The sequence below is a fragment of the Pezoporus flaviventris genome, unplaced genomic scaffold (genome assembly GCF_033815535.1).
Source record: "Pezoporus flaviventris isolate CSIRO_AGI_PZ_B2104156 unplaced genomic scaffold, CSIRO_AGI_Pfla_v1 ptg000013l, whole genome shotgun sequence".
NCBI lineage: Eukaryota > Metazoa > Chordata > Aves > Psittaciformes > Psittacidae > Pezoporus > Pezoporus flaviventris.
This window is the reverse complement of record NW_026892561.1, coordinates 12406858-12433737: the sequence shown is the minus strand read 5'-3', so window position 1 is coordinate 12433737 and position 26880 is coordinate 12406858. Positions and strand designations below refer to the sequence as shown.

The following is a 26880-nucleotide window of genomic DNA, read 5'->3' as shown; positions in this document are numbered from 1 at the left end:
GCATCCCCACAGCGCTGCAGGGAGCACACAGCGGAAGCCAGGCCACCTCCTTCAGGGACAGACTGCGTTAAGGTTTACTTAAACAGCCGCAGCACTGCAACCTAAATCTCCATAAGGTACATACAAAGTTCTGAAACCTCGTTTTGTAACTGTACCAGTTCCGGTATCTGTCTGCTGTACTTTGTACACCAAGGAAACAACAGCCACACATTCTAATTGCAGAGAAGATGACCTCAACACATTTGTATGATGTAAATATATGTATAAGCTATATATATATATAAGATATTAGATAAGGCAGTGGGATGGCTCCTCCCACTCTTTTATCTCATGCCGTGTACTAAAGTGAAACCTTTGTAAAAATGGTCCTTTAAATTCACAGAATAAAGCAAAACCACACAAACACACAAACCCCATATACAGGATTAACCGTTTATTCTTTTCAAGCAATCTCTAACCATCTCAAGTCATCTTCCAAAGCTCCAGACTATCTGCTTGAAACAAAACAAGCAGCATTTCAGGAAAAAAAAAATATTAGGGCTTTCTGCAAACAATTTCAATTGACAGCTGTTTCCAAGGAAATAAATGTGCAGAGTTCATATATTTAGATACAACTTTCAATAATATTCCAAGAAAGAATATAGTACTTCGTAATTCCATTAAAATCAAAGTACCTTGTAATAAGTAGTCACAATGGCTTTAGAAAGCAAATACCTGCCTGTAAGTTTACGCGATCTATTATAGTATTTCATTTCAAATGAGAATCCCCTCCCCTACTTCCATGAATGACCTCAACTATTCTGCTACCCCATCATTTAGAAAGAATAAAAACCATAGAAGAATAGGCTGGTTCAGACAAAAACCAGTGAATGCCAATTTAGAATTTTTAGGTGACAATTATAATAATTTCAGAAGGCATCTCTGATTTGTATCAATTCACATAAAATAATTATGAGTGGCACAGAAAAATCAAGTGATCCAATATGTGTATCATTCAATTATTAAATTTTCCAAGTCAGACTGCGCCTTAATGATTTGTAACAGTTATTTCTAAAAGAAATATTTAAAATAAAATTTCAAATACTAAGTACCAGTTATGCAAAGCAAAATATTTAATAAAAACTGCAATACTTTACGACTAATCATTTTTAACAGAAACCCACAGTGAGCCGATTACAAAAACAAAGAGATCAGTAGTCGATGCAGCTATGCAGACAAGAAAGAAAAACCTAGTAGATTTTTCCCGACTGTGAAGATTGAACAAAAATATCACAATAAAGGGAACAGAAAAGACTTACCATTCATGTTGAAAAGCCAGCTTTCAGAAACATATTGCTCCTAATATTAATCCAACGGCTGAATGAAGTATTTTAATCTCTACCAAATCAGTGCTCCAATATCTAAACACACTTATACTGTAACTGGAAAGAGAGAGCACACAGAATCCAGAGAGCTGCTCTTTCTTGTAAGCTCCTTGCGATGCAAAAAAACCTATGAAGCACAAGATACCAGTAGTAAACCAAAATCAATATTCAGGACACAGGGATTTAGTTTTGCTCATTAAACTACTACTGTTCTGACCAGCGCTACCTATTCATGTCTAAAGCAACGCAAAATGGCAGGGGGAAAAAAAGCATGCAAACACCAGGAGGTTTTAAGATGTTCTCAATTATATCAAGCACTGGTTGTTTCCATGGCAACCTTAGACCAGAATTATCTGTTGACTTGTACCCAAGTAGCAGTTATTCTAAAGCTTGAATCAATTCACACAATATACTCTGTACATTATTTCATCTTTCACATATATTTTTCTCTACACACGCACATACAGATAGTAATTATTAATCTAAATCTCTGTAAGTCATTCCATGGTATTGAGAAGTATACTGATAGTATTTTGAATCGGTTCAAGACCAAATAATATTCCTTTGACTATTCATCACTATTCATCAGTTGCAATTTAGAGACTATGAAGATGACAGAAAGACACACTAATGGTGACTCTCCTGACCATCTGAATTATGCTAGTTGATAGTGTTCTCTTATTATGCAGATTTGCAAAATATCTGTATCAGTTAAAGATATTCACACTGATCTTACTGTCTTTACATTCAAAACCAAGCAGCCTCATTCTCCTTTCCTTTCCAATCTCAATCTTTGAGACTGAAAGAGCAAAAAGCAACTAAGAAAACAGAACAAAATCAAAATGTAGGTTCCATACAGTTGTAAGTAGTTACAGTCAAGACGTCTAAACTAAGAACAAAACACACCCTTCCGATGACTACCATCACAGCCCTTTCATCCTTTGGCTGTGCAGCACAACTGACCTGGTTACCAGTTCAGGCTGTACAATTACACATGTGCTCAGTCAGCTTTTTAAAACAGATTCCAAAGCCCGCGGTGCCTGACCCACCTCTGCCCCACTGGATTCTGAGGATTTACACAACACATTAATTTCAAGCATCAACCAAGAATCCAAAGCACATTAGAAAAACTATGTTTTACATACCAAAATAAAGAAGCAAAGACATTCTATTTCAAAACCAATCATTGAAAAAACCCTAAGACCATAGACCACATGACAAATTACTCAAACCCACAACAGCAGACAACTCAAACAAAAAGTTCATCCAGCAAGCAGCAGCTCCTTCCCCTTCACCAAACCCACAGCTTCATCAGTAACTGCTTGTAGAAGGATATACATAAAACGGGACCTGTTACAGTACCTCATTACACCAGAACAGATAAATACATTCATTTCCTTTTCAAATGGACTCTATCTGAAACCTAAAGGAGCAAAATTCTGAGAAGTCACTTTCCAAACTTTTTTCAGGTACTAAACCCAGCGCTTCTGCCTCAAGTTTAAAGAGTAAATCATGCTGTCTGCTATGTAGCTTCACCCAAGACCTTACACGGGTATTTCTAAGTTGCTGTGATATGAGCCTAATGATTGAGAATATTCAAATATCCTTGCAAGTCAAACACCAGTATGTTCCTAACCAATGCTTCTTCATTGAACTTTCTGCAAAATTAATCTACTCCTTACCTTCTCTTTCACTCCTTCACCTACAGTGGTAGTGAAATGAGAATCTTGAAACACAGACTCAGTCCATGTGCACCTGCAGTATTTTATCATTTTTAAAAAATAATTACAAATTGAGAATAAAGGTTCAGGATACAGATTATGAATTTCACCCCAAAACTAAAGCTACATAATTAACCACCATTCAGCTACAAGCTCAGTAACTTTGGCTCAGAAAAACTGCATGTAACCACTGTGCTTAATTATGACTTAAAATAGCATTAGCCGAACAGCCATTTTCACCATGTTTATCATCAAGAGACACGACAGTCCATTTCCTCATCAAGCATGTCACACGAGGAACCCCGCCTTAACTAGAAGGGAAAAAAGTAGTAGAGACTTGTACACAAACAGATCACAATTTGTAAGTGTCAGCAGGTCAATACCATTTTTTTCTTCATGTTCTATTTTTTTTTTCAAATAACTATTTACATTAAAAAAGAAGAGCTTCTACATAAGCACAAGTATGCCTCTATTTTTACTAAGCTAAAAACATTTTGGAGAAGTGGAAGGTCAAAATTTATGCACTTCCATCATTTATCTTCCCAACAAAACTAGTCGATCCTCTCACCTCTCATTTGGGAGCCCTAGATTAAATCTATTTTAGGCCAATGCATTAACACCTTTTTGTTTCCATGTTTATTGCTTATCCTCTGAGAACAGATTCACTCCCTCCTCAAATAATATTTTAAATTGCAAGCAGGGAGATGTATAAAACCAGATTTTCTTCATGGCAATACTGTGATGCTAAGCATTTCCAATAAGGCGTCTTTTCCACTGAAATAATTGTGCTATCTCAAATCCATCAATGAATCTGAAATCTGGAACAAAATTATCATCTATTACCATATTGTAACATTTTAAAATGAGTATTTAACCACAGAGACAATAATTGCTTTGCAAAATAATGTATGGCTTTAAAAGAAAAATATGAAAATCAAACGTCAATTTATTTAGATTGATATTTTTTGAAATCTCTCACTTATTACCCAAAATGCAATCATGAAAAGTTTTAATCCATCAAAATAATACTGGAGACTGTGAACTAATCAAGAAATTAAAGCTAATGATAGTCAGCACATTAAATTAGTAAATAATAGTTAAAACCAAACACAATTTAATGGTTTAATACTGGATAGAGTATACGTATAGATGTATATATGCCTTAAAACAAAATGATGAATGATAAGAAGTCCTGTAATTAGAAGTTTAATCCGTGCAGCAATGCCCGCCTATTACAGAGTTTAAACATTGCAATCTTTAATGAGTTTTCTATTTCTGCTGAACTAGCTGATTCAATTTGAAAACAAAGGAAGTAATTTAGAAGTAAATATCAGGGTGGGGGCTTGCCCAAACAAGTCAACTGTGCTTTATGAGAAAAGAAGGGACAAGGGATGAATTATTCTGCCAGCCACCAGTCCATGAGCCAGACCCCCGGCCCCTCTGCCAGATGTAATATGCTATTCTTCAAATTAACACCTTTAGGTAATGAATCATAAAACTGTCTCTGGAACGTAACACAGATCAGCGTTCATATTTGATTACAAACATGCAAGTTCTGCACTTCCTAGGCAAATGAAGAGCAAATATCTATAAACAACTCCCCTACTTACTTGATTTGTCCCATAGGACAGCAAGCTCAGAGCAATGTTGGCTCCCATTTTCCAGAGCCGCTCTCTGTTCATGTGCACCACTCTTTGAATGCCTATGGAAAAGGCGATTAGCAAAGCCTTCCAGCCTCTGCAGCGCTGTGGCCGTCCCTGTGCACTGGTTACAAGGTACCTCCTTCTGAGCTGCCATCTATACACACTAGCGACTTTTACAAAAGCAAAAGAGAAAATATCTAAAGGGAGCTGGACAACCCAGAGCCACTCAGAGCTATGCATGTGTCAAGCTTCCTGTGTGCAGTGTTTTCTAAGCACTACTCTCTTCTACTTCCTGTTAAGAAAAACTCCATACTGGTTTATACTGCTCAAAGTCTCTTTTTATGTCAATCAGAAAGTGGGTCTGTTTTGTTTTTAAATGTGTAATAATCGCTACAGCATGCGTTCTCACAGCTTTTTAATACTTCATATTTTATATTTAAATACACATTTTATGTTAAAATACTACAAAGGACTTGTTCAGAAGATCAAAAGGTAGATCTATTTTTTTTTAAATTTACCACAACCATGCATGAACAAAAGTGACTGTTCTGCAGTTCTTCCCGTTACTAAGATGGAGTACCACCATCATCACAGCAAACATAACCAGTTGTAATCTAATCATTAGTAATCATGTTTTCAACTAAACAACTTTCTAAGTAAGGAGTTTACTTGCACAAACTACTGAATAAGCTATCATTTTATTATGAGGGGAAGGGAGAAGTATTATTTTTCGCCTTTGAAAAAAATCAGACTGAAGAAGTTGAATTCTAACATTCATATAAATACAACTGCATTATACTTATCCAAATTGGATTCTGTTTACTCTAGGAATGAACCAAATGCTTTTAATTTTTTCAAGAATAAAGCACCAGAACAAGCAGCACAGGCAGATCCTTATCTAGCAGCATGCTCACTCTTCCAGCCTCAAAGGCTGCTGGAAGGAGAGTCACAAAGTCACGGTCACCAGCTCTTGACACTGCTTATGTAAAAGTTCTACATGCTGGTATTGTGTAAGAAAGTTTTTCATTCAAAAGAAATTTGAGTATTTTCAACTGTACAGTAAGTCTATAAAGCATCATTTTTAATGGCCCAAACCATAGGGAAATAAACTGAAAGCTGTATTTAACATTAAATTATATTAATTTGCAAATTATGTAAATTTTGCATGCTTACAATGGGCAATACTAAATATTCATTTTGTGAAAATGGAAACACATACATTAGGCAGGTTTCCCAGTGTACCCTCTGCACATGTAAAATGCAGCTTCTTAAAAATTTAGGCTACTCTTAAGAAAGATTGAAATAACTTTCCGACAATCTGTCTCCCGTCTTACAGTCAACACGTGTTAAAGACATACCTCTCAATTTTTACCATCATACTTCTCACTGAATAGTTTTCAAATGTCAGCAGATATCCATCCTTGGACATTATATAACTATTTCATAACAGCTCTGTGCTTCAGAAAAAAACCCATGATGACAAACTGCCTGCGATAACGATAAAACAATAAAAATGCCGTTGGACAGACTTTACAGATTTGGCTACATTCCTCCTAACAGGCACTTCTTAACTTCCTGGTACCACCCTCTGTCAACACAACAGTTAAAATTTCTAAAGACTATACAAAAAGCACAGGAACGCCCTTTGCTTGCAGGCTCCAGATACCCTTGAAAACATATTTTCCTTCTACAGAACCTGTTCAAAAATTGGAACCAACTGTCCAAATGCTTACGATTTACACACCAGTTTGCAAATCTAGATGAGAACCTGCTATCTGTTTGGTGACCAGGCTGCTCTCCCCAGTCAGGGTCAGGTGCTGCAACCTTCCCTGGATGCCAGCCCATTACAAGTCCTTCTCCACCTTTCATTTTCCAGCTTCTCAACTGTTTTGTCGCAAGATCAATGCTGACTTCCATGACATCCCATCAGTTCGAGACTGCTGGAAGAAACAAGAGCTGGTGAAGACTACGGGGATCCGTTTGCCTTATCAGGGTTTACAAATAACCAGAGGGGATATGTTATGTGCCATATATAACCAAATATTTTATGGCAAAGTAATGCTATGCTGCCTGTCATACAGCAATATAAGATACACTTTGACAATAACAAGATACTTATTTCTCTGCCTGGTGAGCTTTCTGGCGCTGGAAGAGGCCCTCTGGTATTGTACAGCCATGTTCCCCTGTAGCTCACTGCAAGTCCCTAGGCTTATGATTTTCTCTGACCTTCTCCAGTAAATAAACGCACCTGGCATGATGGTGTTCTCATCTTTTCTCTCTCCTCTGCTGTGGTTCTGAGCCTTTACACTACTGCCATCTTATCTTTCACACAAGTCTCCAATTAAACCATTTTGTTTCCCTGATGTGAAAGAGGGCAACTTACAAAATTCACAATGCTTCACATTAAGTAAGAGTCTGCCAACCCTCTACAGTCAATGTAGAGGTGTGGCAACAGAGAGCAACTCTGCCCACCAAAATTCAGAGCTCTGAATGCACCCAACTAACCTGGATGCTTGAGTTAGGTGCCAAAAATAGGAAGCAGAAACATCATTCTTGTGATCTCAGAGGATGGAAGTGGTTAAAGTGAAAACAGGTCATCAAAAAAACTATTGTTCAAAGATATCCAAAGAAAAAAAAGCTGTATTTAACATAATTTTACAAACTATTGGCAGTGAACACTCTATATGCAAAACATGAGAAGAAAGTACTGGTCATATTTTTACACAGATAGCAATACACCCTCCTAATGTAGATTTTTGGCATTGCCCAATGATAATACACAATACTACCAAGCTGACTTTCTGTGAGGCCCACATCTCTTCAAAAGAAGTCCATGGTTTTCAAAAGTGGAACCTTCTATTTCCTTCTAAATAATCTTTCATCTTATTAACAAGCTTCCACATCTGTGCAATGTTAATTTATCCACACTAAGTATCTTATGTCAAATATGAAGCACAGAATTCACAAGGTCTGACATAGTATTTTACCACCCAAAAGCTTATCAAAGGCAAAATTCTGTGTTCTGCTTGTCTTAGGATTTCCACTTGCTAGCCAGGTACTGCTTTTCCTTAGAACAGTTTGTGAATCTTTAAATACAATTAAATGCTTATACAGAGATGTGCAAGCACTCTTGAGGTCATCCTCCTCTTGGCTCTAAGCTGGAAGAACCTGAACCAGGTTTGATGTAAAGCTGTGCTGCGCTTGTGGTTAAGCTCTTACTCCCTCCCAGAAAAGCAAAAGCTGGCTGTACTCTAGCCAGACCATGAACATCCATATCCATATGTTCTACCCACCCAATGCTATAAAAGACAGATCAGGTATATGTCAACCTCTGTGCACAGGTATGAGCCATATAATATCAAGCCTGATCAGGATCACCCAGTCTCTATGGCCTAGGAAACCTTCCTGTTACAAAAAAAAAAAAAAAAAAAAAAAGGCTTGCTTCAGGTCAGTTATTTAAAAAATAATTAATGTTTGAAGAAATTAAGACTAGTCAGTTGCCATCTACATCTCCTACTAGTTTCCACAGCTGGACTGTGCTGAAAATCCCCCTGGGCAGTTCAGAATGCTGGGGCTTGGTGCCGGCGCTGTGATACCCTTTGCCTGCAGAGCTCCATCTCTTCGAACGCACTCCCAAACACACTCTGCTCAAACCAGCTAGGCACACGATTTAAGGAAAGAGTTAACACAGAAAAATGTAAGAGAGAGTTTCTTCAATGTTTCTAACCAGTTTCTAAAATTCTCCTCTACAAGAGATAGCAAAGTTCCAACTTCTCCCTGCAGCCAAAGTCAACACTGAAATGTGAAGAATTTCCTCTAGGCAGAAATTTATTTTCACTAAATTCTAGCCACTACATCTTGGCAATACTTCAGAACACACTAAAAACCCCAGACCGTGGGTAAGAGATTCAGCTATGAATGCGAACACTGTATGTGTAAGTTACAGTATTTTGATATATAACAGTTCAGTAAAAATTTAAGGTAATCTTCCCAAAATTTATAAAAAAAAAAAAAAGGACTAACACTGCGGTCCTCTAACCTGATACAGGCAACAAAACCATTTATACTTTTCCTGATAGTGAACCCATAACCCTGTGCGCATGTCCCAGTGGCTCATGCCCTGTGCGTGTCTCTCAAATGTAGGTAACAACATAGAGCACTATAACCCAGACACAGACTCTTTCAGCTTCTTGCTCAGGAAGAATCAGGACAATGTAGCTACATGAACAATTTATTTTAATCTCTGCTAGAACATAATTTCTCAATTCCTAAGAAGAAATTCTTCCCAACCAGTCAAGCCTTAAAAATTAAGGATTAAGAAAGAAAGCACCCTCCTTTTCTCAAAGAATTGAGATGGTTGAGTAACAGCATGATTTGTACACTCCTGCTTTAATTAAATACAGAAAAATGCACATATTATCATATTAAAATATGTAAAATGTTTCCCAAGTAAACTTACCATGGAATACCTGAATTTTAAAGAAGTACAAAATAGAAAAACATTAAAAATATAGCACACCTATATATACCTTTGAAATGAATTTACTTTATGCCTAGGATCTAATGCCATACCTCTCAGTTTCATACACAGAACTGGAATTTCCTCATGCTGTATCAAAACTGGGAGCATCCTCTCCCATGTTTAATGAAGGTTAACCACGAACATCTTGCAATCAAAAACATGTAGGAGTTTTAAACACAATTAACTTTATTCTTTGACAGGACCTTGGAAAATGGATCCATGACACAAAACAAATTTCAGACCACCCACAGCTAACTAAAATTTAGGTCTTAATTCCAAACCTTGAAATCCAGTATTTCCTGGTTACCTATGAAGCCAGTGTCTCCCTCTGCCTGTTTATGTGTGTTCTACTTCTCTTTAATGGCTAATTAAAATATTCTTTTTTTATCGTCTTATTTTAAATATTTAAAATAAATATTTCTCCTTTTCAGTGCTGGCCTCCACCCACAAGTTAAAAAAATACACACTGTGACATTTTCTACATATTCATTTTGTTTGTAATCTACGGAACAAATAACTTACAGAAACCTTATAAATGAATAATAAATTCATTTATTTGTCCTTTATTATTACATTAATTTATTTGTTCTTTATTATTATGAATAATAACTTTTTTCTAGAGGTTAAAGAAAGTTTATTTGCTTTAAAAATTAATGGCTTGATAAAGCACATCTCTTCCGTTATGCATCAGTTATTTCAAGAATGGAAGTCCAGCTTTAGTATTTATTATTTATTACAAAAGGAGTGAGCAATCATTTGACACAAACTGTCAGTGACAATTCTTCCGCTTCTAAGAGCTTGAGGATGTTGCTGAATTTGGCAGGTCTCTGATATACCAATAAAATATTTCTAAGTTGAAAGATGCAGCCAACACAATTTAATAAGCAGTATTTTGTCTAATTTTAATTACAAAATATAAGCATTTATAAACATTCATAATAACATCTAAAATTTGTTAAATAAGATATACTAAAGAACCTAAAGCATTCTGTGCTATAAGCCTGAGGATATACAGATATTTTTCTAGTTATACAAATCTTGAGAGAAAAGGATATAAACCAAAATATATAGATAGCCATTTCATAACTAAAAAAAGAGAACATTTTCATCAGAAATTATGTACACACAATTCACTCCAAGTCTTGCCAGGCATGCATATTTCAGAAAGAATTATGGGTAGAAATAGAGGCAGAAAAAGGCTTCTTGAAAAAGCAGATGTATTTTGATTTTCACTCTACATCCAGAACTATACCACTAGCTTGTATTTCTTTTTAAACATACGGAAGGAAAAGCAGTATTTGTTAGTATCTCACAAATTTAATGGCTTTCCATTTTGAAACAAAAGATTTTTCAAAACCTTTATTAACAAAATAAACACAACCCGTAATTTCACTGTTTAATAAAACACAAGCAAGTAAACCCTTGCAGTCTTAGTGCAGCTCTACATGAACATCTTTTTTCTACGAAGATTAACCCTTACTAGAGAGCCCCTCTGAGATCAGTGCTAAGGCTGGGACTGCAGCACTTCTATAAATAGGACAGCCAAGAGGAAGTTGTTGCTATGGAAATGCTGGTCATGTTTCTATTTTGATTCAGTAGAGCTCTACTGGCATCTACTGTACACAAGCTTAATTGCAGCAGATGTCTAATATTTTCATCTCTCATTAGGAAGCATAAATGAAGGATCACATGGTCCAACAGCACACCTTATTCTTTATCCATGATGATAAGAAAGGACTTAAAAAGTAACTGAGAACTTGGGGGAGGGTGGAGAAGGGAAGTCAAATTCAGCATCTGATTTTTCATATGCAAGTAAAATCTCTCAGTCTTTCCATCAGTTTTTCATGTTAAAATTTGACAAATTCATCCTCACAGATTCCATTTTCCACATACACTATAGCAGCAGATCAAGTTTCCTCATTTCTATCAACATGTTATCAATTATTTTGAAGTCAAATGTCCTTTAGTCATAGTCCCCCATCTAGCGTTAAGAAGGGGAAAGAGAACTCTTTCATTGCAAGCCAAATCTTCCACAAAACTCTCCAACTCCCCAAAGGAAACTGGATTTCTCTCCTTTCTAACACAGCTCCTTCCTCCTTGCTTTTTTAACAGCTTCCTTCAAGATGATGCGCTCACTGGTGCTTACGGTCTGGACTGACTGACATATTGCAAGAGAGAAGCTTGCAAAACGTGAATAAAAATTACACAATCATTCCATAATAAAACCAAGTTTAGTGAAGATCCATCCTGGAAACAGCTGCTTTCAGTAAGTACAAGAAACTTTCTGAAGGTACTTGTAGAAATCTGCTTGGTCCGTGCCCTTTCGGATCGTATGCTACTCAAATAACTCTGTAACTGCTTCCTAGCACAATGTAAGATAGTTCTACATATAACCAGAAGTTCTGTACAAATCTTGTTAGGTTCCAGCAAAAGCTAAAGTACCCCAAGACTTATGCAAGTAGTTTTTGTTATACTTGCATAAAACAGCTGTCTGGCAAGACTATGTTAAGGTGCTCTTGCTTTTGGAAAAAAGTGAGGTCTATCAAAAACAGGTATGTGTAAGGGCTTACTTAAATTAAAATCCAAGGTTAAATTTGGAAGAAATTCAGCATATGACCTCAGTAACTCTGTCCCTCTGAAAAAAACTAACAGCAGACAAAAGGTTTTGTCCACTTAACGTGCATCAAAATAATTTCAACTGTTGATTAATAATAAGCATTAATGGATTATCCACCAAAATGAGTAAAATTAAGTTCCTGAACTAGAAGGCTCATTTTGCTCAATATCTAATTGTGTTAAAGGATACATTACCTACTTGGATTCTGTCCGATCTCCCATCAGAACAATGATGCTGAAGATCTGGGTCTCACAGAAACAGTAAAGGCTCCTGCAGCTCCTGCAGCTGCTGTGAAGGGCATCTTGGCTACAGAAAGCTCTGGGGAGAGGAGCTTTACTTTTTCTAGAATCTGCTGGTTTGGTCTACCCTTCCTTAGTTTAGCCACTTAGCTGTATTAAGGAACTGCCCCATAAAGGGCACATATAAGTTTGAAAAACCCTGCTCAGGACAAATCGAGCGTTACGTGTCCCAAGTCCGAAGTACCTCACATAACAAATGATGATTAAACCTGAATGTTCTGCAGTCACATTTAGAGCTAATTCTTGATACAGGATAATGGGAGGAAGTAAGAGAAAGGACAGTAGTAAAATGCTCACCAAAACTAAAGTCTTGTAGATAAAAGTCTTTACTATATTAGTAGCTACACTCTAGTATCAGATTCTGTATCATACAGAGAAAGAACAGAATGATAAATACTAGAGCAACTAGAATCACCTTAGTACCCCTTCTAGGAAGCCTGTCTGCATTTTAAATGACCAGCAAATGCATTTTAAATGACCAGAGGAATAAAATAAAACTGACTCCACTTTGAGCTAAATAGTTTAAATTCATACATTTGTTTTTCTCCAATTATATGGCATTTAGGCAGTAATTAGGAAAATACCCAAATAAGAAAGCAAACCCAAAGTTAATTCATTGGACAGGATAGCGCTTTTTCATAGAATTAAAGTTTAGAGAGTGCAAATACAGTAATGGCTTTCAAAGTATGGTCTAAAGCACAGAAGATATGTTCATGTAATGTGGAGATGCGCATGTGTCTACCTATGTTAGGAACAGATCCTGTATTCCTGTGCTCTGCTGCCAGACTACAGACTGTCCTGGGGAGGGTCCTGGCCCCTCCATTCCTACCAGTCTGCTCAGTTTCAGATATTCTACAAAACAGTGGAAAGACAGAATTAGTATAGATCTAGTACTAGCTCCCACAGCAGACAGAGTGGAAAATCAGCACTAAATCCTTGAAAAGTAGAGGGGATGCTGCTGGTCCCCAAAAGGAGAGACTATAGAATGTGTAAGAGGATATTTCAAAGTTCATCAAATGCTCCTAATACACACTGTGCTAAGCAAGCAATATTCCAGTTACAGGAACTTGTATGAATACAGAGACATCAGAAGTACACTCCAGATGACACAATTCCTCTGCATACTGAAGATGATGACACTGGATTTACAAAATTTGTTAGTCTCCACTTAAACTGAGTGACAAATGCCATCTACTGGTTTACCACTGAAGTGTAAGGTATGAGAACTGTAATACTGAACAGTAAGTTTTAAAAATGCTCAGTTGGTCATTGGTAAGTGTGTTATATAAACACAATTAAAGATTTTAGATACTTTTAGAGGGAAAATAATTCGCATGCCAACTTTCTAATTACTGGTTAATTTTCTTAATGAGGTAGCAGTGAAGTGCACAGATCTTACTTTTGTGCCTATCTGTGATAGGGTTTAATTTACAAAGTATAATTTATATCTAATTTCTTTCATGTAAAGTGAATTTATTTATTAGTAGTATGGATACATTCTTAAGTAGAATTTTCATTTGGATATAATACAAACTTACCAGGTTAAAAAAAAATATTTAAAATTAAAAATTTCTCTTCTGCTATTTATGAAATGTCTTTTCCAGCTACTGGTAAGCAAACAGGCACTTTAATTCCCAGCCTATAATATCCTTTGGCATTCCCCAGTGTTACTTTATACTAAAAGCCAAACCAACTAAAGCTGAGATGGCTATCTTGAAACAGAAAAGTTTGGATTGCAAGATACAATTGCCAGTAGGCATCTTACAAAAAAATGAAATATATGACCACAAGTATGTTTTATTTATTCTGGTGTTTGTTTAAAGCACAGGAAAGCACAAAGCACTTCAAGATTATATGCATAACTGGATCTTTTCTTCCTTTTTCTTAATGTAAACTTGCCAAGATGCTATTTCACTTGATATTATTACAAGACAATTTTAAGAACAGTAATTAAGAAACCAGAAACCAAAATTCTGAAAGCTGTTATCTAAATCTATTCAAACAGAACCCTGAGAAAACCTTTACAAGCAAGTGTGGATAAAATACAGCATTACTTGTAATTCTGTGACAAAAACCAAAATCTATCAATTCACATGGCATGTCAACTCCACATGCAGTACAGAATCATAGAATCACAGAATGGTTAGGGTTGGAAAGGACCTCTAGATCATCTTCTCCGCAGGGCTGCTCTGAATCTCTTCTCTGCCCAACCTGTAGCTGTGCCTGGGATTGCTCTGACCCAGGTGTAGGACCTTGCACTTGTCATAGTTAAACTTCATGAGGTTGGCATCAGCCCACCTCACAAGCGTGTCAAGGTCCCTCTGGATGGCATTCCTTCCCTCCAGCGTATCAACCCAACCACACACCCTGGTGTCATCGGCAAACTTGCTGAGGGCTCACTCAATCCCACTGTCCATGTCAGCGACAAAGATGTTGAACAAGACCGGTCCCAACACCAATCCCTGAGGGACACCACTCGTTACTGGTCTCCACCCAGACATTGAACCATTGACCACAACTCTTTGCGCGAGGCCATCCAGCCAGTTCTTTATCCACCGAGTGGTCCATCCATCAAATTGATGTCTCTCCAATTTAGAGACAAGGATGTTGTGTGGGACAGTGTCAAACGTTTTACACAAGTTCAGGTAGATGACATAAACTGCTCTACCCCATCCATCAGTTCTGTAGCCCCATCACAGAAGGCCACCAAATTGGTCAGGCAGGATTTCCCCTCAGTAAAGCCATGCTGGCTGTCACCAAGCACCTTGTTAATTTTCATATGCCTTAGCATGCCTTCCAGGAGAATCTGCTCCAAGATTTTGCCAGGCACAGAGGTGAGACTGACTGGTCTGTAGTTCCCCGGGTCATCCATTTTCCCCTTCTTGAAAATGGGGGTTATATTTCCCTTTTTCCAGTCATCGGGAACTTCACCTGACTGCCATGATTTTTCAAATATGATGGCCAGCGGCTTCGCAACTTCATTTGCCAGCTCCTTCAGGACCCACGGATGGATCTCATCAGGACCCATGAACTTGTACACGTTCAGATTTTTAAGATGGTCTTGAACCAGTTCCTCTCCTACAGTGGGCGCAAGGTCTTCATTCTCACAGTCCCTGTGTCTGCCTTCCAAGACTTGGATGGTTTGGTCAGAGCCTTTCCCAGTGAAGACAGAGGCAAAGAAGTCATTCAGAACCTCAGCCTTCTCCAAATCCTGTGTAGCCAGTTCTCCTGAGAGCTTCCTGAGGGGGCCTACATTCTCCCTAGTCTGTTTTTTATTTGCTATGTACCTGTAGAATCCCTTCCTGCTACCCTTAATACCTCTAGCCAAGTTTAATTCTAACTGAGCCTTACCTTTCCTAACCTGGTCCCTAGCTTCATGGACAACATCCCTGTACTCTTCCCAGGCCACCTGTCCTTGCTTCCACATTTTATAAGCCTCTTTTTTCAACTGAATTTTCTTCAGCAGCTCCTTATCCATCCAAGGAGGTCTCCTGGCCCTCCTGCTGCACTTCCTCTTAGTTGGGATGCAACACTCCTGAGCTTGTAGCAGGTGATCCTTGAATATCAACCAACAGTCTTGGGCCCCCCTGACCTCTAGGGCTGTATCCCATGGAACCTTCCTAAGCAGGTTCCTGAAGAGGCCAAAGTCTGCTCTTTTGAAGTCCAGGGCAGTGAGCTTGCTGCACGCTCTTCTCACTGTCCTGAGGATCTCGAATTTGACCATCTCATGATCGCTGCATCCAAGGCTGCCCTGGAGAGTCACATTTCCAACGAGCCCTTCCCTGTTGGTGAGCACGAGGTCAAGCATGGCACCTCTCCTTGTCAGCTCCTCTATTACTTGCAGAAGGAAGTTGGCTTCTACACAATCGAGGAACCTCCTGGATTGCTTGTGCCGGGCTGTACCGTCGCTCCAACAGATGTCAGGGTGGTTGAAGTCACCCATGAGAACAAGGGCCTGTGAGCGTGAGGCTTTTCCCATCTGTCTATGGAGTGCTTCATCCGCAGGTTCTCCTTGATCAGGCAGTCTGTAATAGATCCCCACAGTAATGTCTCCCATAGCTATATTCCCTTTAACCCTGACCCACAAACTCTCTGTTGACTGCTCACCTGTCCCCAGACAGAGTTCCATACTCTCCAGCCTATCCCTAACATAAAGGGCAACTCCCCCTCCCCGCCTGCCAGGCCTGTCTTTTCTAAAGAGCCTGTAACCTTCCATTCCAACACTCCAGTCATAGGAGCCATCCCACCATGTTTCTGTGATGCCTATTATATCATATCCCCGTAGACGTGCGCACATCTCTAATTCCTCTTGTTTGCTCCCCATGCTACGGGCATTTGTATAGAGGCATCCGAGCTGAGCTCCAAATGAAGCCAGCTCATTGGCTGGAGCAGCTGGAATATCTCTACATTGCTCCGAGCATTTATTATAGGATGGAATGATGCCCCCCTCCCCCAAAACATCTAGTATGAGTGACACCAGAGAAAAGATGCAATACCTTAATACTGTATTCTCCAGCAGCCACAACCTTGCAATTGCATTTTCACTCTCAAAGCAAAATGATCAAAGACTGTATTTTAAATAATATCAAAAGAAACTAGTGATGCTCTCTGCCAGCTTACAGAGAGTAAGTTACAAACTGTGTTGAACACTCAATTTTTGCTTATTTTTAGTGTAAAATCAGTGCTTGGTAAGACATTACATCTTTATTCCAAGAACTTCAACAACTCTGCATTTTGTTTAAAAATTAAGGATTTTCTTTCTAATAAGCAGGTTTTCATTATGCTGGGTAGTTCTATTATAGTTCACTTTATCAGACAGCATAAAGAACTTTTCCACAGTTCAACAATATTTATTTTTTAAGTGTAATATAAACTAAATCTTGACATTATTTTTTTAATTAGAAATTTAATTAGAAACAAGAACATCCATCAGTTGCAACTGTATTTACCTTTAATTTGCTTTAAAGAGAAATAGGAGCAAACAAAAATTAAAAATGTATTCTGAAAATCACTGTATTTCATACTATGAAATACCACCAATAGCACGGAAGGTCACCTCAAAGCACTGACAATCAACCTTGCCTTCTCTTGAACAAGGATACTGCAAGACTTTTCTATACCACTGTCATCCAAAGAATTCCCCAAACTTGCAATCAAGCAAAATTTGACCATGGTAACCAACACCCTCACCGGTGAAGAAATTTTTGCAGCACAAATCCAATGCATTTGATACTGAACAATACTACCCAAGTTCACGCTTCAATTTTCCTTCCACTGGTTCCTATTTCTGATGTTTACAGAAAAGAACTTCTCACCACAATGTAAGTCATCTAAACATTTACACACCTGTAGCTCCATTTCCACCTTAGTCTCAGAAGCCAAGAGACCTACCCTATAGCAAACGGCTGTCACAGACCCAAGAGCTGACAATTCCCAGCCAGAGCTCTGAGAGTCTTGCTCTGACCTTCCTCAGATTAACTATGAATTGCTGAGGCTTATGATGTGATGACTGTTATGTATGAAAGGGAGCCAAGAAAAATAAGTAACTGTTCAAAGACCGGGTTTTTGTTTGTTTTTGAGAGATGCCACTGGTATTACTTTTAATTTCTCCTCATTAGCAGAACTCTTGCAAAGAAAACCCACCCCAAACCATGCAGAGAAAACCTACACAGGTCAGAATTTGAGAACTGTGACAAGTGACAAGCATCCAAATATTTTCATCTTGAAATGAGAATCTCTGCCAAAAAGTCTGCAGTTGCAGAAATGTTCATGTTTGAAATACCTGACAGCTTCACTGCGTACCTCCACTGCAGATTGTGTGCAGGGAAAACAGAGAATTTGCCTACACACGCTTGACCATTTGAGGGGTTCCCAGTAATAACTGGGAATGTTGTCCTTGGCTGTGTAGTAATATATTCATGCCATCCGTGAATACTACACTATAACCAGTTTTGAATATTCCTATTTTGAACAGGTAAATGCTACCTTATGATAGCAACATGGGCACCATTCCAATTTCTGGAAGTAGAAATCCCTCTAATTTGGCAGAACTGAAGACATTATCTCTAGAATTTATTATTTTAATCTACTTTTTGAGAAAAATATCTGAATTCCGTCACTAGCCAGAGGCTTCTTTTCTTCCTCCTGGAAGAGCAAATAGGGCTGGTCTCAGATGCTCTTAACTCTCCCCAACAACCTCAATAGAGTTGTTATTTCTGGGAGTCACATGGCATGTGGGAAGATTCTGGTTTTCTTCCAATTCCTCTCAAGTTAAACTCTGCCCAAGAAAACTGCCAAAATGAGGTTGCAATACACTGGGCAAATCTTTATAAACTTGTTTCCACTATAAGATCCACCTTCCTCCACTCTTGAGGGAGGAAATGCATGGTATCACATTTAAGTGAAGTTTCAAAACAACGAACTTTGTAATTGCAATTACTCTCCTCACTCTTCTTATATGATAGGAAAAACCCCAACACTTAAATGATGCAAATTAAAAGCTAAATGAATACTTATCTGAAGTGACAAGGATAGTTTATGTATTATTAGGTAACCTGCTTTAACATTTCCATTCCTTTGCCTCTGTAAAGACAACACGTTCAGAAGAAAATAACAACTGAAACATCAGGCAAATAAGGCAAACAATTTATTACTGTAATTTTTGAAAACACTACTGGTACTTAATTTTCCTGAAAAGCTGCAAAAGGTTAACCATGCTAATATGCTGTCTAACGCAACTCTGCATGGTTCCCAGAGGGTTTGTTGGGCATTCAGCATGTCAGACATGGCCTTCTAAAGATTAATTCCTTTTGGGACTCCACATTACATGTGGTTATAAGTTCTACTTAGTTTGAAATACACAACTGAATTACCTTTTCATGAATGCCTCGAATCTGTGCAAACCCTACAATATCCACCAAAATAAAATATTACTTCAGCACGCTGAATACAGTTTCTTACAGAACTTCTCAGAGGGTAGAATGAATTATCCTTTCTAGAGATTCACTTGTCACAATTACTGGATTAACTACATCTCTGTACTCTCCTTATTATCTTCAGATATATCTTTATTAAGACCTCCGCCCATGAGCTAATTAAGAACGGATTAAATACAGTATTAATCCATACTCCATTAATGATGACTGCATCAGTAACTCTGCAATTGGAGTAGCCTGTGTACAGCTCCAGGACCTATGGTATTCCAAACCTGCTAAAAATATACTATATGGATGTCAAGCTCTGAAGATATCTCCTCATTTTGTGTAGGACAACCCAACTCGTGAACCCTAGGAATAGAGCAGCATACTCTATCCTCATAACTGAAAAGCTACATCACTAGTTCAGACTCAAGAACAGTCTATATTAACAGCACCACATTAATGTTCATCACCACCCTCCCCCCAAGACTATAGCATTTAAAATTGTACGTAGTTCATCAGTCTCTTATTTCACAGAATTAACAAAGCAAACTTGTTAAATTGTTCAAAAGCAAAGAGGATACCAAATTTGTTTCCATCTTCTCTTACACTTGCTTCACAAGCATTCACTTGGATGTAGCTTACTGAGTTTCTTCCAAATACTCTACCTAGCCTACACAGAAAAGATTAATAAATCTTTCATAAAATCAGTTTCTCTTACTCCTTAATTACAACAACTTCAGCTAGAACATCAAAGCTTCATACTGTGCTGGAAAGCTTGCAGCCTCTCAGCCACCCATGCTGAAACACAAAGTTTCGCTTCCTTCCTTCCTCTAAAGGAGGAGTATGCATGTATGCACTCTAAGAAAATGAAAAGCTGATATCCTAGGTATGAATTTTGTCTTACTTAAAGGAACCAACTCAAGGAATACAGACAAAAAAAGCATACTTTCAGCATCACTCCAAACAAACCTGTAACTAACAACCCTGACAGCAACATGTGGGAGTCACCTAGAATAGGTATGAACATAGCAGGGCAACAAACCTAGCATGAACCTTTAAATCTTCTCCTTGTCTACAAAGACTAATTCCTCTTGATGCTATTAAACCTATAAAAACCCTTAAAAAACAAAGCAAACCATGTTTATTGGTAAATATTTAAATTCTGAACATCATACTTGAGCAGCATTATGTATATGTTATGCGGTGTGTTTGGAACCAGACTTTCTCCTTCCCTCATTAAAAAAAAACTTCCAAAGGACAGGTTTTACTGAAATTATTAGTTTCACTCCCTTAAAGGAGTGAATTCATATCTATATATACAAGTATCCAGACACACAACAGGGACGCAGCCATTTCAGAGACAAGAAGCCATGCATTCACATCCTGCACAGTGTGCAGTGGGGTCAAACTCAGATGTTCTTTCTGCCTTTCTTCAAAGTATCCTTTTGCACCCCTGGTTTTGCAATCAAATAGCTCCTTGATATAATTTTGTCCCACATATTAAACATTCAAGTATTTTTCAGTTCAGCCTGACTGCTCAATATGCCAAAATTTCTAATCATACATCACATCTGTTTTCATTAATTTGTAAGTGTCTAAAAATAGCTGGTAGCCTAAAATTTGATATAAAACTAAGGCTTAAATATGGAAGCAATTTAAAATAAAACTGACTGGGTTTTGTTAGAATTAAAAATAACTTAGTGTTTCATATGCTTCAACTGGCATCCTTAAGTTCAAACACTTAAAATTTTTGCATCAGCCAAGAAAATGGATTAATATCAGACTTCTGGCAATAAACAATTTAAGTTGGCTGACATATTATGGATTAAGAGAATAAAATGTATACAGAAACAAATCACTCCATTTAATAAGGTCTGATTCTTGCCCTAAATCAAATAAATCAGAAATTAGGGCCTCCTACAAAAACATGTTGAATCACAAGAGTGAAATAGATCTTTCAAAGATACGACAGTAACATTAAAACCAGCAACTCGGAGATCAATTATTGATGCTACAGGCTGAAATATGAAAGATAAAGGAAACTATGTTTTCTTTGCTTACAAATAATTACTAAGCTGTTACTACACAGTTTAAAATTACATTAGTTTCCTACTCTCTACTATTAAGTTTCCACTTCACGATCAACTATGATACAAACATGGGGAACATGAGACATTAGAATTCACCAGAATGACTCTGACTCTCACTCAAAAGTTTCGCAACTGAACTCTGTGTGTGTGTGTGCGCGTGTGTGCGTGTAAATTAAAAACAAAAAAAAGCAGAGGAAGGGCTAACAGGCAAGGAACTGAGTCCTGACATAAGAATGCGCTAGGGAGCTGACATAAGACAGAGGCAAAACTGAAACAAGGAGCTAAGGGAGGACAGGATGAGGGCGCTGCATCTGAAACAACTATTGTGAGAGAAGGCAAAACCTGAGTTTGAGTGTAAGGTATAGAGCAAATGAGGCATCTTCACCACTATTTTCCATAACAATCAAAATAGTTCTATTCTCTCATGTTAAAAAAGAGGGGGTGCAAGGGAGTCAGGTGCCAACTATGGTCTCATTAAAAAAAATAGAATCGGTCACAAAATGAGAGATGTTGCACAATGCAAGTCCCCAAGAGCGCAGGCAAAATTTTTCTAGATGGAGAAAGGCCTATCACTGTTAAAGGAGAAGAAGAAAAAAGCCTAACCCCTCACTGCCCTTATTTTTCAGCCATTTGAAGGACAACATTCCATGTCTATATACAATTCCACCCTTAATTCTGTTTTAGACATTAATTTTAGAAGGTCGAAGGCCAAAAACTGATTCAACACTATCTTATATCAACTCTTCAGTTCTGGAACTGAAATGAAAACTGAATTTAGTTACTGACTGCCAACTGCGCATAAATGAAAGACAAAACACCCACTTCTTTAATATTCTTCAATATTTTAGCAACTTCTGACTTAGCAGTAGCTGACTCAGGATATGAATAACAAACTACAGATATACTTTAGGCATGCTGAGAAAAAAAGAATTCCTCAAACACTGGCGTTTGTTAAATCTGTTTGGCCATTTTCCTTAATTTGTATCTGCTGTTGTTACAGATACTGATCGAGATCTTTAAGCTGTAAAACTCAGCGGCTGCAGCACCACTAACATGCTGAAGTCTTTATATGAAAACAAATACATAAATAACCTGACCTTGGGATTCTCTCTCTTCAGCAAGAGACAAGACTGCAGTATTAAGGGTAACTTCAGAAAACCCAAATAGCACCACTGCTATTTGGCTCACAGGCTAAGCGCTGCATATATCCACCATCTATTGTGGATTGTTTGCCAACGTTTGTCACCTAAGGGTACTCTCTTGGATCCCAAATTGTGATGCCATTCAGACTGTAAAGATAATTGATGTTCCTTCATAATGTTTTGTTAAATACTGGTATCATCTCTGTGGTGTTGCTTCTTGTTGATATTTTTGTCTTTGTAACTCTCAGACTGTATTATTACAAATGGCAATTACACATACTTATGCTCAAAAGCCAAACTACAGTTAGTGTACAACACAACTGCATATTCAGATGCAACCATGAAACCAACCAGTTCAGCAACATTTCATCTGCTCTCCTTATATTTATTTTACAGAGGCCTTCAAACTTGAAAATACTAAAATTCTTCACTGCCTTTTGAGAGTCTCTCTTACTTTATTCATTTTCATGACTATGATAACTTGGTGAGATGATATCCTGCTAGAAAAGTCCTAACATTTAACTTGGACTACATGCAATGGAGATAGAGGAAACCCAACTGACCATTAAAAATAAAAATAAACTCATACATAACTTTTGAACCATAACTCCATGATTACAGAGTAAGAAAGGTGAAGGCTGTTTGCTTTCCATTAATCAATATATTTTCCATAGGAGACATTTAATACATTTTGAAAAGCTGGTAGCGTACACTCAGGGAAAAATGATCATTTCTTTGGTCATGAATGTAAGTTTACAGAAAGAAAATGCTTACAAAACAAAATAGAATAATACAATCCTTAGGTCATGACCTACAGCAGATATTTCATTTTCTACTGTAAAAATCAGAACATTTTCAGGACTGAAATGAAGAAGATGTAGTCTTCCCAGCTTGCTTATTTTGAAAAAAGCATTTACACAATGCACCTGATTTACTTCAGGTTTTTTGATTAACAAATACAAAAGCCTTGAAACATGGCCAGAAAGACCAATGCACAGTACAGGACCCCATTAGGAGGCACTTTACCCAGAAATACATAGGAAACCTGCTCTGCAGTAGAGGCCAGAAGTTTGCAAAGTACTTTCCCAGAGTCCATTTAGATTTAAAAATAGATAAGTAGTATTATGATACAGCAGTCACATGTGGTACATTTGATCTATTTTGAGCTAAAATTAATAAGCATGTTGAGAACGTGAAGTAAATTGATATACTAATTGCCATAAAATAAGGTATAGCTTTCTCTCTGTAACAGACTTGCTAATTTAAATGCATGACTGATGAAAAATGAAGATACGCATTATTTTAAGTCACTAGAAACGTTACTATAAGCCTACAGCAATTATAAAAAGTCACTTCACTGTATTGCTGTATGCCTCAGTCTTCTAAAAAGTTAATTGTCTAATAAATATTTGCAGTTAGTTGCCAGTTTTCACATGAAAGCTGCTTAATAAAGCCAACTAATTTTAAAAAGCTAATAGTTTTCTTAAAAGCTATACTCTCCCTAACAGAAATTCAGAAATGGTTAAAAGCAATAGGACTGTTAAGCCTGATTGCATTGCCTCTGCCTTGTTTTTCTAGAACACCACAACTGAGAAATAAGGATTTAGCCAATCATATGACTTCCAAGTTTAACAGCCCAGATTTTCTGTGCATCAAGGCTAAGTAGGAAGGTCAATAAGTACTGTGGTTTGACCTTGGATACGAGCCAAATCATAGCTACAATTTCTATACTGTGATACCATAATCTGAGATATTTCTGGGTTTCTTACAAAACACAGCTGGGTGGGCTTTTTAGGAGGTTTTTAAGAGTGCTTCTGTAAATTTAGTAAAAGACCTTCCTAATAGTTCCAGTGAGCAAAGGCTTCCCACCAGTACCTATTCCCTTCTCAAGATCCCAAGCTTTCTTTGTTAAACTTGAGGTATATCTATCAAATTGATGTCTTCTCAAAAATTTTAATAAATGCCTTCAACTTGACATAAAAACATACAAGCTACAAACTTTGCCACTGAGCTACTGTATTGCCCTTAGCTTTACTGTAATTTTAATAAGCAGAAATTCAACCAACACGGGATAAAGTGAACTAATTTACTATCCACTTACTGTCTTACGAATTACGAATGTTTATGAATAAGGATAATAACTGACTAGTAAGTGTCACTGCCTTCATATAAGAAAATATTTACAAATCCAATCATATAAACACGTATTTGTCCATGTAACTTCAGAAAACTGTTTTAAAACCTTATTTATATTTCACATTTTGGTATTCAAAAGCATAGAAGAAAGTCAGAATTAGCATCAGTTTAGTAACCTCATCATGGCCCTCTTTTACACATGCTTTGTAACAACAGATACAGTCATGTATTTATTTCTCCACAGACTGATACCTCCTGCAATACAGTGTACTGAACTGCTCTGGCAGTCACTCAGGATTAGCGTGAAAGGAATGTATCTGCAGGGATCTTTTATGTAGGGTGAAGATCTACAAAACTCTGGGAAGCAGCAAGACACTGATGATGCGAGCTACTGAATGCCATTCTTGAGGAGTGGACAATACCCCTGCTTCGAAACAAGTTCCTTAAACCCACTATTTTCAGCTTAAAGTACTGCTGCTTTTTGATCCCCCATAATGACCAAAAGGTATTTGGATGCCTGTTTCACAAAGATGAAGAAATAATTGTAACTGCCACAAAAAAATTATTTAAACAGCACCTGAAAACTTCAGAGGATTTAATGCAATATGTGCCTCAAGAAATAAAGTCTTCATCACATCAGAAAGGGCTCCCTAAATAAGGAGAAACATTTTACCTTCATCTCTGTACCTTAGTTTCCTATTCATAAAACAGGAATAAGAAACCTCCTCATTTAGCAGGATGTTATAAAGGTAAATTTGATGTTTACAAAACAATCATAAACTAAAATAATGACTTTCATAAACAGCTCCCAAGGAAAAGAATAATTCACAGTAAATACAGCAGATCAACAAGCACTGAAAATAACAATGAAAATATAAATAAAACTTGCTTATTGAATATTGCTTAATGTCTCAAGACTGAAAGTAGCAAGATTCCTTGGGGGTGGTGAAGGAGGAGGAGCATAAAATACCTTTTGTTCTACAGTGATTAGGACTGTAAGAACATAAGCAGGGAGGAAACTATGGTTTCATTTTATCCTCTATCCACTGTATTGATAAACTTTGGGTAACACGGCAAATCAATTAACTTTCATACAGAACTTCAACAGAAAATTGTTTGAAGTGATGCATGCGTGTTACTGAATAAATGCCAATCTGAACAAAAACATAACGGAAACATAAAGCTAATCTGGCCAAAACAGACTTACATAGAAAGAAAGATTGAAAAAAAGGTGCAACGACAACAACAGAAAAAGGTGTGTATGGAAATATGCTAATTACATCTGAAAGAATTTCAAGAAGAATCATAAGAATACATAAGAGGAACAAGTTCAATTCCTTAATAAAAACCTTTCTCCTCCACCCATGATACTGTTTTAATTTGCCCAATTGTTATCAGAGCTTTATGACCATTAATTTTTTACGATGACCCTTTATTCATGGACAATAAAGGTCTGACAGAACTGTAAGAGTCACACCAGATTTTGTTTTTAAAAGCTCATACATTTATATAAGAATTGCAAACTTTCTTAGCAGCAAATCATCACCTTTGCAAAATAAACTGACACACACTGTGTACCTGGTGACATGTGATCATATTCTATAGAGAAAGCATATATTGGTATTTAACTGCCTAGGAAAGGAAACTGACATATCAGTTGAAAATTCATGTTTTAGCTTGTTGATGTAAATAATAAATCATAAATCAAAAGCAAACAAATATGGCTAGGTAATACAGAAAAATAATCTTCAGGACAATACATATCATTACAGCTGTAAGTCAGTCAAAAAAGAAAAAAAAACATGGTGCTTGCACAAATGCACATCACTATTTGACCTCAGCTGGTTACCTGTTTCCATCATGTACTCCTGACTCGAACAGAAATGGGCGAGATGCTGCTCTCTGAGGATTAGCTCAATTCAGCCTTGGGTATTTACAAAGAACATGTAAAAGCACACCTTTACAAAGAAGAAATGAATCCAAGAAGCCCTTAATAAGGCTTATTTAGCCACGTTCTGCCAAAAAATACCTTGCTACATTTTTCCATGTTTCACTGTTTGCTCAGACTGTATCTGTGGCTTTCTTGCTGTGCCTTTTATTTCCATTAGAAACATACATACACACATCTCTACCAACTGTACCAAATGATAACCCGGGTGCACTCCTCAAGTGCTATACTTCCACTTCCTGAAATATTTCAGGATTGTGCTGCCTGTTTTTTGGATTGGTTTTTTTTTTGTTTGTTTGGGTTTTTTGATTGTTTTTGTGTATGCTTTATTTTTTTTAATTGAAAACACTACTTCGATTTGGTTGAATTTTTTTTTTTTTAATTTACCAAGAACAGCAAGGCTGCATTTCCATCCCTCACTTTCACTAAAAATTTATCCCACCCATCATACCATATATGTCAGAGCAAAAAGGAGCAG

General features: G+C 37.3%; 1 protein-coding gene across 3 annotated transcripts in view; it reads right to left on the bottom strand.

The window, feature by feature from the left end:
• PRKACB (protein kinase cAMP-activated catalytic subunit beta) overlaps nt 1-26880 on the bottom strand; it is a 75414-nt gene that overhangs the window by 32095 nt on the left and 16439 nt on the right. Inside the window, exon 1 of one of the 3 annotated variants that reach the window (XM_061451622.1) lies at nt 4696-4976. The exons of 1 other annotated variant lie outside the window; for it this stretch is intronic. In XM_061451622.1, coding sequence (XP_061307606.1) covers nt 4696-4882 — 187 coding nt within the window. In that variant the 5' untranslated portion in view covers nt 4883-4976. Of the gene's footprint in view, nt 1-1298; nt 1728-4695; nt 4977-26880 lie in introns of those variants that run through there. One more of the 3 variants, XM_061451625.1, reaches the window with a different exon arrangement.